Here is a 15,502-nt window from a genome sequence, read left to right on the forward strand (position 1 = left end):
TGCTGTGTTAACTCTTTCCTTGTAGTATGTGTGGAGATGACCAAATCTGGGTAAGATTTGAAAAAAATGATTTCACCATTACACGGCAGTAGAGGTAAGATGATGGGTTAGGCAACAGAGCTTTCCTGTAGTAGGCCTTCCCTTGAAATGAGTGAACTATACAAAAAGTCGGAGCTTCTAACTTGATAGTATCTGCTGTATTCCAAACCTTTAACACATTATTGCTTCAGAGTTGGAGCCTTCTCACTTTTGCTATAGGAAATAAAGAGCATACATATTCATTCAACAATTTATTGAGCACCTTCTATGTGCTTGACAATGAATTAATGAAGACAGACACATCTGCTCTTATGAAGCTCACTACTCTTATGGGGGAAATAAGAAAAATGTGACTTGAGATAGTGCTCCTCTTATCTGCCAAGAGGCCAGTTACAGTCCTTCACCTGCCTTTTAATATCTAGGATTTCTTCAACTTATTTCCCTTCACTACATAACATTTTTTTGAACTTTCAAAATTTTTTTTTACTTTTTCTTCATCATGGTAATCATTAACATTATTGGGTGCCTATTCAGTGCTAGGTCTCACACTTAAATCACTTACACAAAATACATCACTTTTGCTTATCCCAATACTCAAAGAAAACACTGCTACTCAGGGTTAAGCATGTATTTATTTTAGATCAGTAAAAACAAACATGTTGTTTCACTGAAATGGTGTAGCACTCTGCCAACAAGCCATACTGAAATTGTTGGCCTCTAACAGTATGGTAGGGATATTTACACTATATACAGAAAGGTAACATATCCGTGTTTCTCAAAGGTCTTTCATCACACTACATCACATTTTGATAACCACTGCATTTTGAAAACTTAGACCTTATTTAAAACTTAAATGAGATCTGAATTTGCACCACGTTTACATGAAAAAAATTAATGTTCGACCAGTTTATTGTAAACACAATCTACACAAGTATCTGACATTGTGGGTTTGTACACGCTAAGTATCTGACATTGTGGGTTTGTGCACGCTTTGCCAATTTGTTTATGTTGAAGTCTCTGCACAGGTACATTTGGGACAATTTTTATAGATACATAATGTAAATTAATCAAAATGCAGTTCAGCTTACAGGAATATATACACTTAAACCCAAGACCCAAACCTGACATTATATACAACTTATTTACAAATACATATGGACAGACAATGTATGTACACAGATTATCATAAATATTGAAAAATAGGTTAGCTTTAATGGATTAATGCTGTTCTATAAATAACATTACAGTTATAAATGAAACATCCACGGAAGACAGTAATGCGAAATGAGGTGACAAGACAGTGGTTTTAATACTGAAGACTGCTCATTAATGGGAATTCACTATTTTAGGAACCTCACGGCAGATAAAGACAGCTCCAAGAAAATCATGCATTAGAATCTATCCTAGACAGTTGAATTTGAACTTCAAACAGCCAGAGAGCATCAGAGGAGCCTCGGAGAAAAGGATTTTTTCCCCCATTTCTTCCAGGTCGTCATTAAATGGTATTCTCTCCCATATGAAAGGATGTGAAGTATACTTGGTATTTCCTGGCAAGGCATAAAAATCAGCAATTCTTTTCAGGAACTCAAGCAGAAATGCCAATTCTTGGTTTGAAGTAGAGTTGAGGTTCTGGATTCAAATGGAGTGCCAAAAGCCCAATTAAATGAAAGCAGTGCTGCAGAATCCATCTTCTCACTGCCCTTTCCTAGATGGTCCCCGATCACGTTTTTCATAGAAATAAACACAAACGGACCATTGGTTTCACCCAATGTAGCACTACAAGAAGTCTTCCAGTTCCATAAGGGTCTTTAATTACAGACATACCCTGTCTGTAATTCAGTCACATATGATACAAGAATGCATAACATAAACCATGTCTGCCACATTATTGGCTCTGGCTAAAACTAAAAAAGTTAGTTCAAAAGAAAACCTTAAGAGCCAAAAGACCAAATGATTCCATTATTTGCTTCCCTCAACCACTAATGGAATTATATATATTGAGTTTTAGACATTACGTTTGCTGAGCAAAGTACCACATTATTTAATGATATATTCACCATACACCGCAACGTACAATAAATGTGCTCTTAAAGCCAAGTTTAAAAGTAACATTTTCACTTCTAAGTGGGATTGAAATGGAAGGGTGAACATGCAGTTGGACCAAAACTCACTTAGGTTGCACTGTTTTTTCTAGCTAACCATTCATGGGATGTAAACAAATAATTCTAAGTTGTACAAGAATGAGATGACAATCCAGTGCATGTTTTTTTTAAGCCTACTGCATGAACCCAGTGGCCTATACAGAGAACTTATATTATACCAAATATCGGTGTAAACCTGTGGATTAGACCTCTACCGTAGACAAAATATGAACATAACTAAGCCATACATTATCAAGTAATTCATACTTCCAGTAGTAAATGAGCATTTAAAAAAGTTGTACTCTCTGGATAGAAGAGTTTTGGCTGATAGCCATCAAATACCCATTTTCCACTGCTGGAAGCAATGTCAAAAAAGGGCTGGCCCAAAGAGACCCAGAGCTGTCAATCCAACTCTGGAGACAGATGCAACTGAATAAACCCTGTTTTACCCAATTGCACTATTTGGTACCTCAATTAGTTATTTTCATTTATTTCCTATAGAAATATGTGTATTATCTTCCACTCTAATAGGCTGAAGCCATAAACATTTCAGAGTCTGAAGGAACCAGATTATTATTTGGGGAGAGAGAAGAAAAGTGATGAACAGAGTTCATCTGATTTGGTATAGCAATAATCCTTAATTATCCTTTCAGTAATGAAGTTTCAAATGGAAAAACTATGCTCCTATTCAATGGTTTTTTTCATTACATAACTTTCTCTAAAAATTATTTTGGGTAAAAAAGTTATTTGGCTTATTATGCCTATAAAAAGGCAAATCATTTCATAATACTAGTACTCAGTTTTAAATACCAATGAAATATTTTAAAGGAATTTATTGACAACCGCTTCTGGATAAAGTTCAAAAAAAGCAATTCTCTTAAAAGTAAAATAGTGCTCTGAGGTCTCTAAGTATTTTTGGTACAAAAAATAATAGTGTTTTTCTCAATGGTTATTTCATACTTTGCTGTAAATTAAGAATTGTTTCTCACATCGAATGGTTCCATTAGGCACATTCAAGTAAAATAATAAAATATCCAAGTTAAACAATGACACAGCCAAACATGTGGCTTGATAAAGTTAAGAGTTTGTCCATTCTCTGGAATGGAATAAAATTGTCACTTCCCTTAACCCGAGACTCGTGGTTTTGTTGTTATTATCTGTTTTTATGATATAGAATAGTTTCTTAAAAAAAGAAAAAAAAAAGTTCACTTATTCTGCACTCAGAAGAACCAGCGAGGAATCTGTACTTCAAAAGGAAGTGAAATTGAAAAATTAGGTGAAATTTCATAGTAGTTGAGAGTCGACTCAACACTGGCATCAAATGGATTATTGGAGTTTGAGTGGTGTCAGTTAATGGCCACCTCCAGGGGCTTCGTGTACCCAATCCAAAATAATCAAGGTCATGCTTCCAATCATCACCACTATGCCACTCAACAGGAAGAAGAGAGCCTGAAATGTGCACACAAATAAAACTGATCAGCAGGCAAAACAAACCAAACATTCCTTTCCTTATGCTTTTTAAATGTGCCTTATAATTTATATAAAAATCTTTAACAAGGTAAATTACAGTTTTAAGTGATCAAAGAGTTATCTATAAAAAATAACCACATATTTGAAGTCTTCTAAACTTCTCACACTCAAATGAAAAGGTAAGTTGCTTTGCTGAATAAACTACTTTATACAGAACTGGATTGGATTTTTGAATTTTTAAAACAAAAATTAAGTCACAAAAATCAAACCCAAGCCATCCTAAAATGTAGCCTGAGTCAAAGCCAGAGATTTTTCTAAAACACATTTATTTTTAATTCTATCTTGCAATTTCTGCAGTTATATAATTCTGAGTAAAACAAGAGTGTTTGGTTGATAAACATTTCTAGTAATTTAATCAAGCCAGATGGTAGTGGAAAATGAGGGCTGAAAAGCACAGTACTTTTTTTTTTTTAAGAATCCTACTACAATTCTGGTACAGAACTATATCTTTTATGGTTAATGTATATCTGTCATCAGTTATCACCCTGAGATTTAAGTAAATAATAGTGAACACTATTAAGAGTAAAAAAGTCCCTCCCAAACTTTGTTTTTATGAAGCGGGTCAATTCCACTCCAGTAAACACCCCATCTTCTCTTTTATATATTCAATGTTTAGTTAAAAGTGCCTGTCATCTAACAGGTAGTCAACAAATACTGGTTAAACAAAATTTGAAAGGTGGGTTAGTATCTTAACTCTGTACTTTTAACTCTATTCCCATCTCTTAAAATATCTAGTAACTAACTTTCTTTCAAATTTATTTTTAGTTGGGGGCAAATTTATCTTTCACCTCCCCTCCCCAATCTTCCATCTTTGATGTAGTTAAACTACAGCAAGGGATGAGGAGTAAGAGACTAAAATTAAAATCAAGTTGAGGAATTTCTACTATTAAAAAGACTATTACTGTTTCAACAGTCCTAATCTTTCACTTACCCCAATCTTTTGTACCGATTTCATAGGTTCTTTCTTCACTAACTTGATATAAAAGGCAGATGGAAGGATGAAAATCAACATAGCAGCTGCAGATGCACCTGTAAAAGAACATTGTCTTTTCTTTATATTTCAGTGAATTACTTGTCATTCATTTGCAAAACCTTACAACCCCAGCATTTGAATAAACTCAGATATGTTTTAAAACTTACCAATGAAACCAAAAATATCCCTAATAGTTGGAACAAAGATGACAAGCAAATTGGTAAATGCCAAGAGAGACACTGTAATAAGACTATGGCGCCACCAACTGAATTCTTTTGCTGCACACAATAACTGAGTTACAGAACTCCGGATCTGCAAAAGAAAGAGGATATTTGGCTTTAATGAATGAAGGTAAAAAACAAACAAACAAAAAACAAACCAATATGCACTAGGAAAGATATCTGAAACAGCAGCTATTTCTTAAGTAAAATTATGCCTCCTCCTACGCAACTGTTTCCTAAATATGTGGACATAGAGAGATTATTTTTGTATTTTCAATCATGGGCAAAATGCTCCTGAATGTTTTGAAAATCTGCAATGCATGAAAAAAAAAGTCCTTTTAAAACAACCATCAACTTAGTATAGCTCTAGTACTGTTTCTGTTCTCCAAGAAAATAAAAATTTCACAAATATTCACGTATTTAAAAAACATTCCAGGTGCATGGGTGGTTCAGTGGTAGAATGCTCGCCTTTCATCAGGAGACCTGGGTTTGATTCTCAGACCATGCACCCAGCAACAAAAACAAAAACAAAACAACAACAACAACAAATCCTACTGAAAGCAGAACAGACGGTTACTCACCGGGAAAATAACTACTGGTACTGTTAGGGTGACAGCCACCAGTACAGCCAAGCGAACAATGAGAAGAAGAATATCAGTTCCCACAACAGAAGAATAGGTGTGAAGCAATTCTGACTCAACATGTTCTGCAGGAAAGACAAAAAGCTTCAAGCGTGCCGTCTTCTCTGGAGATTATGTAGCAAATCTAACAGCAATATTTCCCCAAAGCTATTAGCCACTCACAAAACCACTATAAACTAAGAAGCTAATAAGATTACTTTGGAATTATAGTTAATATAATTAAACAGACATTAAAGGAAAATTTTTCTAAATACCAAGTGGAGATTTAGCTACATGACCCCCATTAAAAATAACAGGAGCCAAATACCTAAATCCCTTGGTCTGGCTTACAGGTTTGTGGATGCTATAAAATTCGAAGATGAGTGAAAGAGGCAATAAGCCGGATGAATTTAAAAGAAAATGCATCATACAAAAATGCCATCAAATGATTAATGGCTTATCTTTGAATCTCGATTCTAGAAATTACTAATTTATAAACGTCGTAAGCTCTAAACTCAATTACAATTATGAAACACACCAAGAGAATGTGATAAAACCACATATACAGAAAGATCCATTTCATTTCAATAAGGTTTTTGTTTTTTTTGTAAAGTAAACATTATTTACCATAGAATGTCAGGTATCCAAAGAGGGCAGCAAGCAGGTACATGAGAAACATGGCAAAAAATGAAATCTTAGATACATTCATCATTCTTCTACGGCTGCGGCTATGTAAATTCAAAGGAAAACGCACTTATTATTTCTCAGCAACTTGTAGCAACAGCATTCTAGTATTTTTCCAATATTTCCAATAAATTTATACATACATAAGTAAAGTACTCACCCTTTCAACTCTTCGTAAATGGGAAGAATGGCAGGATGGCAGACAAATGAAAAGGTCAGAATTGGCACAGCATAGACGGTCTGAAAAAGGTAAAAATTTACTTAATATCTTGATGTGAGAAACTCATGTGTTGTCAGTTTAATAGCTTAAATTTTGTATTAACATAATCAACATAATTCAAACGCAACCCATAGCCTAAAAATTTTCCTTGCATAATTAGCTTCCATTCATCTACTGTTTAGCAAATCTGATCAATATCCCAACTTCTTTCTGAATGTGTCAATTATTATCATATGATTATTTCACATCTCAAATCTATTTTAAGATACATAGCAAAACTTTCTTCAGTCCTAAATAATTAACTAGGTAATCACAAATCGTCTAAAACAGCCCCTTTCCTCTCTTCCTCCCTTTCCCTTGGGAGTATTTTTAGGTTTCCAATTGTTAGCTTTCTTCTTTTCTTTACTAACATCTTCCTTTGAGAAAGTAAAAATTTTATTCAGTTACCTGGGAGTTGAAGATAAAATAATGTGGTCTGCAAGAATCAACTTCAGTCAAATTAAGTGCACTATCAGGTGCAAAAGTTGTTGGATGTGTTAAGGTGTCATTTACTGTTTCACTTATTATTAAAGCAACTTCCACAGGACAAGAAATTTCAAATTTCTTACAAATCACCTGAAAATATATAATTTTGCATTTTGTTAAACTGAACATGTGACAGGGCTTTATAAAATCATTTCTATCTTTAAAGAAGATACACCTACCACTATCAGAAAGAACATCATACACAACAAGGAAAGGCCACTGGTATATCCTAAATATCCTGTAAAAGGCAAAAATCATTATTAGTTTAATGAAATGAATTTAGGGCAAATATATTTTCTCCACTGAATAGCTTAAAAGTGTGGGTACAATATTAAATTTCTCATTCTTAAATATTAAGATATAGAAAAACTTAATACTTGTATATTATTTACAAAGCACAAAATACTGTAATTATCAATGAAAAGCCAACATTTCACAATGCTCTGGCTGCTTGGTAGCTATCCTGCTAGGATTTTGAAGAAACAGGTTTTGCATGCAGCAACTCCCAAAGGTAAGTCTGCTGAAGTTTTTATAGCTCTCAGTTTTTAAAGAAATGTATCTCCCTACATATGTGTTTCTATATCTATACATACACAGACATGTAATGTGCATCATAAGGAATTTTATTCACAAAGTTTGCTTGTTTTGGGGGGTGGGGGGGACAATGGCCCAGGAATCAATCCAGCGTCTCCTGCTTGGCAGGTGAGAATTCTTCACTGAGTTATGTGGGTAGCACCCCCTCTCATTAATTTGTATTAAGAGAACAATCAACTAGCTGTTGAGAAGCTCATTTCAAGTCTCTTTAGAGATGGGTTTGCTCACCTAAATTTCTTAGCAGCGACAAAGGAAGAATGAGCACCAGTGACACCAGCAGAACCAAATAGTCACCATTCAGATACCACATTCTGAATTAAAAAAAGAAAAAGAAGGTCAAAATCAGTCACCAATAGCTTCAAGAGACACACAAAACTGACTTTGCCTGAGAAGTCAGAAGAGAAACAATATTCCAGAAGGGCTATACAGAAGGGGTATGCATACTTCCAAAAGGACTAACTTCACAGAGCTGGTATTAAAACACACACACAAAAGACGGGTTTGGAAAAAATATTGCTTACTTAAAAAGTCTGGCTGGGAATAAATTTCTTTGTGCATTAGATTAATATCCACTCAGGTTAGATAGAAATGGGGTATAGAACAGTACAACTTTGTCCCAGTTTGCTCTGGGAAGGACGCCAACTGATTCATAACATAAATGCTCCTTAAAGGCTTGATACTAACATAAGGAACAAAATGGCATTGTTAAACCAATAATCTTATCTTCAAGTATTTTAAGAAAAAATGTACAACAACACTGTCATACCTTTAGCTTTCATTTTTTAAAGCTGGAACTAAGCGAATTTTAAAACAAGGTTTTCTGACATTTGTTAGCAAATATACTTATTAAACATTTCATCAAGAAAATATTTTCATGCATGGATAAAATGCATCTGCAAAAACGAAATTCAATTCCTCACATCGGGACTTATTCCAGGTCACCAGAGTATGTTGTGACACCTTGATCCACCTTGATTCCAAAAGCTGTTAGAAAGAATTCCTTCTAAACTTGGAGAAAATATGACCTATAATAGCCCTAGGAATTCTGCAGTATCTTTTCCTTTTTGGGTAATCATAAACTTCATCTTAAAAAAAATCATTATTTTCGAATTCTAACTGCTCTGTGAATTTCACTCCACTCACTTTTATCATGGGGCCCCACAGAAAACTAGTATTTAAAGACAACTTATCAAATTAAATTTCTAAAGCCACACCAGAAATCACCACACCTCTTTATTCTGAGCAGAGCTGGGATGTATAACACCCCTTCCCCCAGGTTTACTTTAGATAAAAACCTGTTAGTTCACCAAAATGAGTAACTTTACTAGAAGGATAAGGTTTCTATACATACTCACCATTTTCTGATAGTCTGCATTTTAAATAGATTGTTTAAAAAGTTGGATGGGAATTGATTTTCAATGTAATTCAAAGTTTCAGTCCTAACTTAGGTTAGTGTTCAATAGCGGTAACTTCTTAAAGAATGCGAATACTGAGAGGAGGTTAAGTTCTAGAAAATTTCCTCTCACACATAAGGATAGCGTTTAGTTATTTAGAGCTATATGACTAGCTACTATCTTTGACGCTGCATTCTTAAATGTTCAAATCACTTTACGGATAATTTACTGATCATTTTGCATCCAACTTTCATATAATGTTATCTAACAATTTTGGACTGTAGCTGTTTCTTATGAGAAACCTTACTTAGCACCTACCCAGTTGTATCTTCAATGTTCATTAATGCCTGGATCACCAAAGGTAACTCATATTTCACTATGAAGAGGTAGCTTGACATAGCTGGAGGAAAACAAAATTATACCATTACAAGTGCAAAAATGTGGCATGTGACACTAAAACTAATGTGTCACCCCTCTGTGCTACACAGAAAAAGTCTACCCAAAATTGTTTTAAACGTTTCTTACCGCCAATGTTCTGCATTGTAATTGATCCAGAAGCAGCAAGTTTTCCAACCAATCCAAATGCTTTCTGTCCTAATTGTTCATATAATAAAGACCCTATAATTGAAAACCATAAGCATGAAGCAATTGTTTTACCAGAGGAAGAAAATCATGATAGGTATAAACAACTATTTTGGAAAAGATAAAAATGCTACTATACCTCCTTCGTTGGCAGTCTTCAAAAGGAGATGAACAGAATATAAGGAAAATATTGACACAAACGTCAAGAGAATTCTGATGAAAGAAGGAAAAGACGAGTTATAAACAAGCCTTTTTCAAAGCCTGTTTATGGCTTTATTCAAAGGCAATTATTTTGGTCTTCATTTAAACAATATGGAATTAGTTATAAAATTTCTTGTGTTACACCTACACTGTCTCAAGAATTGGTGCATTTCCTCTCAGGCTAGCTGGAGTATCAACAGCTTCTCTCATTTGGTGCTGATAACCTGCATCATATTTCAGATGAAGAGTTCTATAGCACTCCTTGAGAGCAAGAGTTTACCCACTGAGCCAAAAGTAGAAGAAACTGGAAAGCCCAACTTTCCAGTGATGGAGTATAAGACTTTTATTCTGATTCTGGCACCTTAATTATTAGCTGTATGTTTACCACTTCTCTGCATTAATGGTTCCCTTTATCTGTAAAATTAGTGTTAACACCTGCCACTAAATGCAGCCTAGAAGGTAGCTGTGAAATTCCACTGGGATAGGTACAGGAAGTCTTCAGACCACATGGACTGTTTAGATAAGGAGAGGAATGGGTCTATAAGGGAAGGGGAAAAGACATTAACACTAAGTGGGAACTACAGCTTCATAAAGAATTGGGAACACATCAGAAAAGTAACCACCTTGTGGTACTGAACATAGGCCAATCATTTTCACAAAGTTAAACAATGAATAAGAATAAGAATAAGAAGTAGGCTACCGGCCTTCCTGTTTGGGCCCTCTCCCTAACCCTTTTACTTGAAAGTGGGGGATAAAAGTGAGGATAATACAGAGGGACTAAAGGAGCCTACTATGTTTAATTTTCCTTTAAGGCATGGAGTATCTCACACTCTAGCTTCACTTTTTTTCCCTCCTCCAACAAGACAAAAAGAATGAAGCCCCCCCACCCCCAGGCCAAAAATAAAAGAAAGGTAAACAAAAAAAGAAGAAACAAAATCACAGGGACACAAGTCTTATCTTGCAAACAAGTCTAACAGTCGTGTATCTTGATTTGTATGCAGCATCTTGTGAAGTGCTAGTAAAAAATTCTATTCAGCTATCTGATGATATTGTGAACCGCTGATGGTACACTTTGCAAGATTTTATTATGTAGTATATGAATGTAATCTCAATAAAACTGCATTAAAAAAAGTACTATTAAAGTTAGAAGGTGGCCTTAAGCTGTCATTCTAGTATCAGAAACGTTTGGGGCTCTACTTAGAGGTGGGAAACTAACAGCCTCGCTTCTAACTGGAGAAAGCTGTTGGCTTTATCAAAAACAATTTCAAGGGTGTGCTGACGGTATGACTCTGTCCATTTCTTACACTAAAATGACAATGAGGGATGAACAAACAAACATCTGAAATTACTTTTCAAAATCGATTCCATTCACAGTAACGTTAGCTATAAAAGAGGTTTAACTAGACCATTCGGTCTAAGTCCCTAGGGTCCATTTACATTATAACTTTACCTTTTAAAATACTGATAAATAAAAACTCACTTTAATACCCTTGATTATTATTTAACCATTTATTTAAATGGTTATACACATGTTGATGTATATAACTTTGCATGAGCACCCGTTACAGTGTAACTAATTTCAAAAGTGCAAGAACATAAGAATTTTGCTTTCACTTTTGAAACAGAGGTGCCATTTTATTTAATGTAAATTCTGCACTATAACCACACTGGCAGCATTTTTAAACTGTCTCCAGTTTTACGCCAAAACCCAGGAAGGGTTTCCAATATTTTACCAATGATGTCATTCAAGTTACCAACTAAATACTTTGAAACTCTAGGACGCTTTCTTGTAAATTCCTAGTCTTATGTCTTAGTAAGTCTCAAAAAGCCTCATGCTACTTAAGTAAGCCAAAGCAAACCCCAGGCTCCAGTACTTAAAGCCAGGCTTAAACTGTGGAATTTCATAGAAAAAAAAAGGTCTGCTGCTCTTTTTGTCAATGTTCTATTCTGCTGGAGAAAATAACTTGAATATAAGGCAACTAAAACACATCTGTCACAATGAGTCAATTCCATGCTGTATGCATGTGTCATTTCTTTATCTGTACAATGAAGGTGTTAACATGATTTCCACAGAAATTACTTTAGCCAGGAATCCAGAGATATTTAAATTTAATGGCAGATACAAACATCGTTGAAAATGCTGCTCAAATCTATATCTTTGTTTTGTGCTTTTCTGGAAATGTGGTCCATGTATTTCTCAAAGCCCAGTGACCCCAAAATAGTTTAAAAACATGGCTCTAAAGTTACACTCCGAAATTCTGTTTTAGGTATTCGTGCTATTAAGTACAGAAGTAATTAGTTTCTAACTAGGCAACTGAGGAAAGAATATTTAAAAGCAGATATTCATTAAAATATTCCTTTTTTCATATAGCATGAGACAATCATATAAATGTGGAAGACATTAAACATTAAAAAAATACATTAAACATTAAAAAAATACTCAAAAAACATGTTCCAGGTTAGGTAAATACCACCACACCCTATATATCTGGAGGAATTATTCATTTTCTGATGCACAGAGGATGATACAAGTCCTTGGGGTAACTGTCAATACACAAACTAATTTTGCTAGAACAGAATTTCTAATTACCCTAGATTTATCAACGGTTCCTTTTTAATAATCACCACTGTTTACAACTTTGTCTTAAAAGACTCTTGTTAGTTTAAATTTTACCCTATTCTGACTAATTGACTTTCTTGATATTGTGCAGTTAGGTAACAGAATACTTTTTTGGGGGATTCTCAAGTAACTGATTTGTAATCAACTACTTCAACTGTAAATCCAGTTTCTGGAGCCAATATGTTGCATTATCGTATTAACAGCCCTGCATGGCAGACTCACTACTTACACATACTTACATAAAAAGAGCAATTCCAGTATTAGCCATGGCATAAGAAAGCCCAAGGATTCCACTGCCCACAATCGCATTGCTCAGATTAAATACTGACATTCCAAAGGAAGTAGTACCTGGATGCTACATAGAGGGAAAACGATAACCAAACATATAATAATTAAATGGAGAAAACCAGCTTTGGGCAAGTTAGATTTGAAATCTATAAGTAAAACTAGTCTTTTACTCCATAATGCCACACACACACACACACACACAACTATTTTTAACTTACAAAGTCTGTTTCATATTTCTTCTTTCCCAAATTCGACTCAAGTAAAAAGTTCTGGTTTTCAGGATCTACATCTGCATAATGACTGTAAATAAAAACAAACCAAACAGCATAATTTTAAATTGATTGAAATATACATAATTATACCGTTAGTTCTAGCAAAACTTCTAACTAAATGCACAAATATTAAGTAGAAGTGGACTTTCATACAACATATTGTCACCGCAATAAGACAACCTTACAGATACTCTTTCAAGCGAGTACAACACTGGGTACTTGACCCAAATGCAGTAAATTAAATCTACACAAGCACAGTTCTAGCTAAGCACCACTCCACCCACAATAACCATTTTTTTTTTTAAAGCACATAACTTCTCCCACCTCTTCAGAGCAGCTTGCTTGGTTGGGTAGGAGTAGTTGAAATCGCTGTTGGAGCTGTAGCTGCTACTGTCCTCATCTGGGGAAATGTTAAACCTTCCCATTTCGGCTTTCTTCATGCTGGGCACTAGTAGGAATCGGGTGCAACCAACAGCGATCGGCTCCTTTTGTCCTTGGCGGTGAAGCGACCGCGCGGATGGCTGCGAAGGTAGAGGCGGCGCGTCAGGACTGCAGCGGCGCCCGCCCGCCATGATCACGTGACGCGCGCCGAGCAGCGCAGCGCGGCTGATTCATCCCCGGCCAGGCGAGTGGAAAAGTACCAGGCGAGCGCGAGGGGCGGGGGCGCGCCGAGGGGCGGAAAAGTACAGACAGCCCAGCCGCGGAGAACAAAGATGATCCCACCGCTGCGCTGCGCCCGTGGAGGCCCCGCGCCCTCCGCACTCCGAGTCTCCCTCTCTGGCAGATTTTTAGTTATTTTGCCCTGCCCACGCTCTCAAGTCTAAGGCGAAGGATTCGGGGTGCAAAGGAAGTGGGGAGGGGCTGTTTTGTTTTCCCCTCCAGTTTCTCTGGCCGTGCACAGGCACGCAGGACACATATCCTAACCAGGCATTTCCTAGGTATGCGTGCAACCCAGGCATGTCTCCCCGTTTCTGGCATTTATAACAATGCAGCGTTAATACACTCTTCAATGCTCGGAGCCTACGAGATGAGGAAATGCCTCTGCAGTAGGTAACACACTCCCAGAAGGAGACGGAATTATCACATTATTTCTTTTCTTTCGAGAAAGGGGTAGAATGCCCGTCCCTGGGCGCGCACACCAGACGCCGTGGGTTTGTTTACACGCGTACACCCGTATTCTCGGGAACACACATCTTAGGCACACACACACACACTTTGGGCTCGCGCACACTTCGCCCGGCCGGCCCCTCCCATGCCCGGAAAGTAAACTGATGCAATATCGACCGTCGATTGTCAAACGCTCCCGGCCCGTCTTCCTCAATTTTGGCCTCCGTTATAAATGCCCAAACCCACCTCCGCCGCCCCCAGACTCCTGGCTCCCAGGGTTTTTTTTTTTTTTTTTTCTTTTTATGAATGCAAAGCAGTCACAGGACATGCCGCAGCGGAGCCGCGGGCCGGGAGGGCTCCCCTCCCCCTAAACGAAGGATTTGGCTCCGTGAGGCCCCCGACACGAGCCCCCGACCCGCGCGGACTCCCAACTCCGGCGGGTGGCGAGCCGAGAGGATCCGGCCGACAGAAAACGCCCACATCTGGAGGAAACGGCCCCGGGCAATCTTCCCGCCGCGGCCCCTCCCGGGCGCCCCTCCCCCACGCCGCCCGGGCCCCGCGCCCCGGGCACGGATGCCCCCGCACGCGTTCCTTACCTCGGTGGTCTTCGCTTCTGTGTCTCGGAAACCTCACGCAAACAGCTTCGGGGGGAGTTTCTCAATCAAACCAAAATTCGTAAACAAATTTTTTTTTTAAATGGCAGGAAAAATTATTTTAATTAAGAAAGAAAAGTGGCAAGTTGCCGGTCCAATCCTCCGACGTTCGCCTCCTCACGGGAAAGGCGCGAATGTGCGGGAATGAGCGTGCGGGAACGCGTGGTCAAGCTGCAGGTTGTCGTGCGGGAAATGGGCTCCCGGGCGGCGACGGTGTACGACTCGGAAGCAGCGGGGCGAGCGGGGGGTTATAGAGGCAGCTCAGGAGGAGGCGTCAGGGGGCGGGGCCGCGGCCGCCCGGGTGGCGTCTCTTTGTGTAAAAACACCACCTGGGCTCCGCCCCCTGCCCCGCAGGCCCCGCCTCCCCCGCCTGGCCCCTTACCCAACTTCTCACCCCCCACCGCGGCTGCCTCCCGCAGCCCCGCCCCGCCTGCAGGCGTCCCCGAACACCCCCAGAGCGGACAAAACCTACTTTCTCCTGCCTCCCAGTCAATAGGAGAAGACCCCTCGGGTGCTTCCCCTCTGCCTAGTAATTTCAGGCCCGGCTGTTGCCTAACACATGTAGTTTTCTTTCAGGAAAAATCTCTTAATTCCCTTCTATCCGAGTCACCAGCAGACTTTGCTTTCTCCTTGAGGCTTTTGGGGACACATCCCGTCCATCTAACCCTTTTGTGCTTTTTGTTTTTGTGATTTACATTGGGGTTTTCTCTCGCATACTTGGGCCAAAGCAGCAACTGATGGTCGGTTTCTATTCTCGCTCATTTTCCACTTTAGACTTGCTTTCACTCTTTACAACTAGCATGATTAGGTCGGTTGGCAGCTCTGTTTCGAGATCTTT

At 38.0% G+C, this 15,502-nt stretch overlaps 1 protein-coding gene across 1 annotated transcript; it reads right to left on the minus strand.

Annotated features, from left to right (window-relative positions):
• Window positions 1-652: 652 nt before the first annotated feature.
• On the minus strand, window positions 653-14,901 carry SLC38A2 (solute carrier family 38 member 2). Its single transcript, XM_077170659.1, has 16 exons — window positions 14,608-14,901; window positions 13,229-13,425; window positions 12,851-12,932; window positions 12,584-12,699; window positions 9,663-9,736; window positions 9,467-9,559; window positions 9,260-9,341; window positions 7,776-7,858; window positions 7,133-7,191; window positions 6,876-7,043; window positions 6,369-6,448; window positions 6,152-6,252; window positions 5,486-5,610; window positions 4,851-4,995; window positions 4,642-4,739; window positions 653-3,629 (listed from the first exon to the last, which is right to left on the minus strand). The coding sequence occupies exons 2-16, from the start codon at window positions 13,342-13,344 to the stop codon at window positions 3,531-3,533; spliced, it is 1,521 nt and encodes a 506-aa protein (XP_077026774.1). The 5' UTR covers window positions 13,345-13,425; window positions 14,608-14,901; the 3' UTR covers window positions 653-3,530.
• Between the last annotated feature and the right edge of the window lie 601 nt (window positions 14,902-15,502).

This window comes from Tamandua tetradactyla, chromosome 7, assembly GCF_023851605.1.
Source record: "Tamandua tetradactyla isolate mTamTet1 chromosome 7, mTamTet1.pri, whole genome shotgun sequence".
NCBI classification, from domain to species: domain Eukaryota; kingdom Metazoa; phylum Chordata; class Mammalia; order Pilosa; family Myrmecophagidae; genus Tamandua; species Tamandua tetradactyla.

Coding starts and splice junctions, on each gene's coding strand:
- SLC38A2 (XM_077170659.1), bottom strand. CDS start 13,344: ATGAAGAAAGCCGAAATGGGAAGGTTTAACATTTCCCCAGATGAGGAC. Junction 12,933..13,228: donor AAGCAAGCTGCTCTGAAGAG/GTGGGAGAAGTT, acceptor TTTTATTTACAG/TCATTATGCAGATGTAGATC. Junction 4,996..5,485: donor TACCAGTAGTTATTTTCCCG/GTGAGTAACCGT, acceptor TTTCTTTTGCAG/ATCCGGAGTTCTGTAACTCA.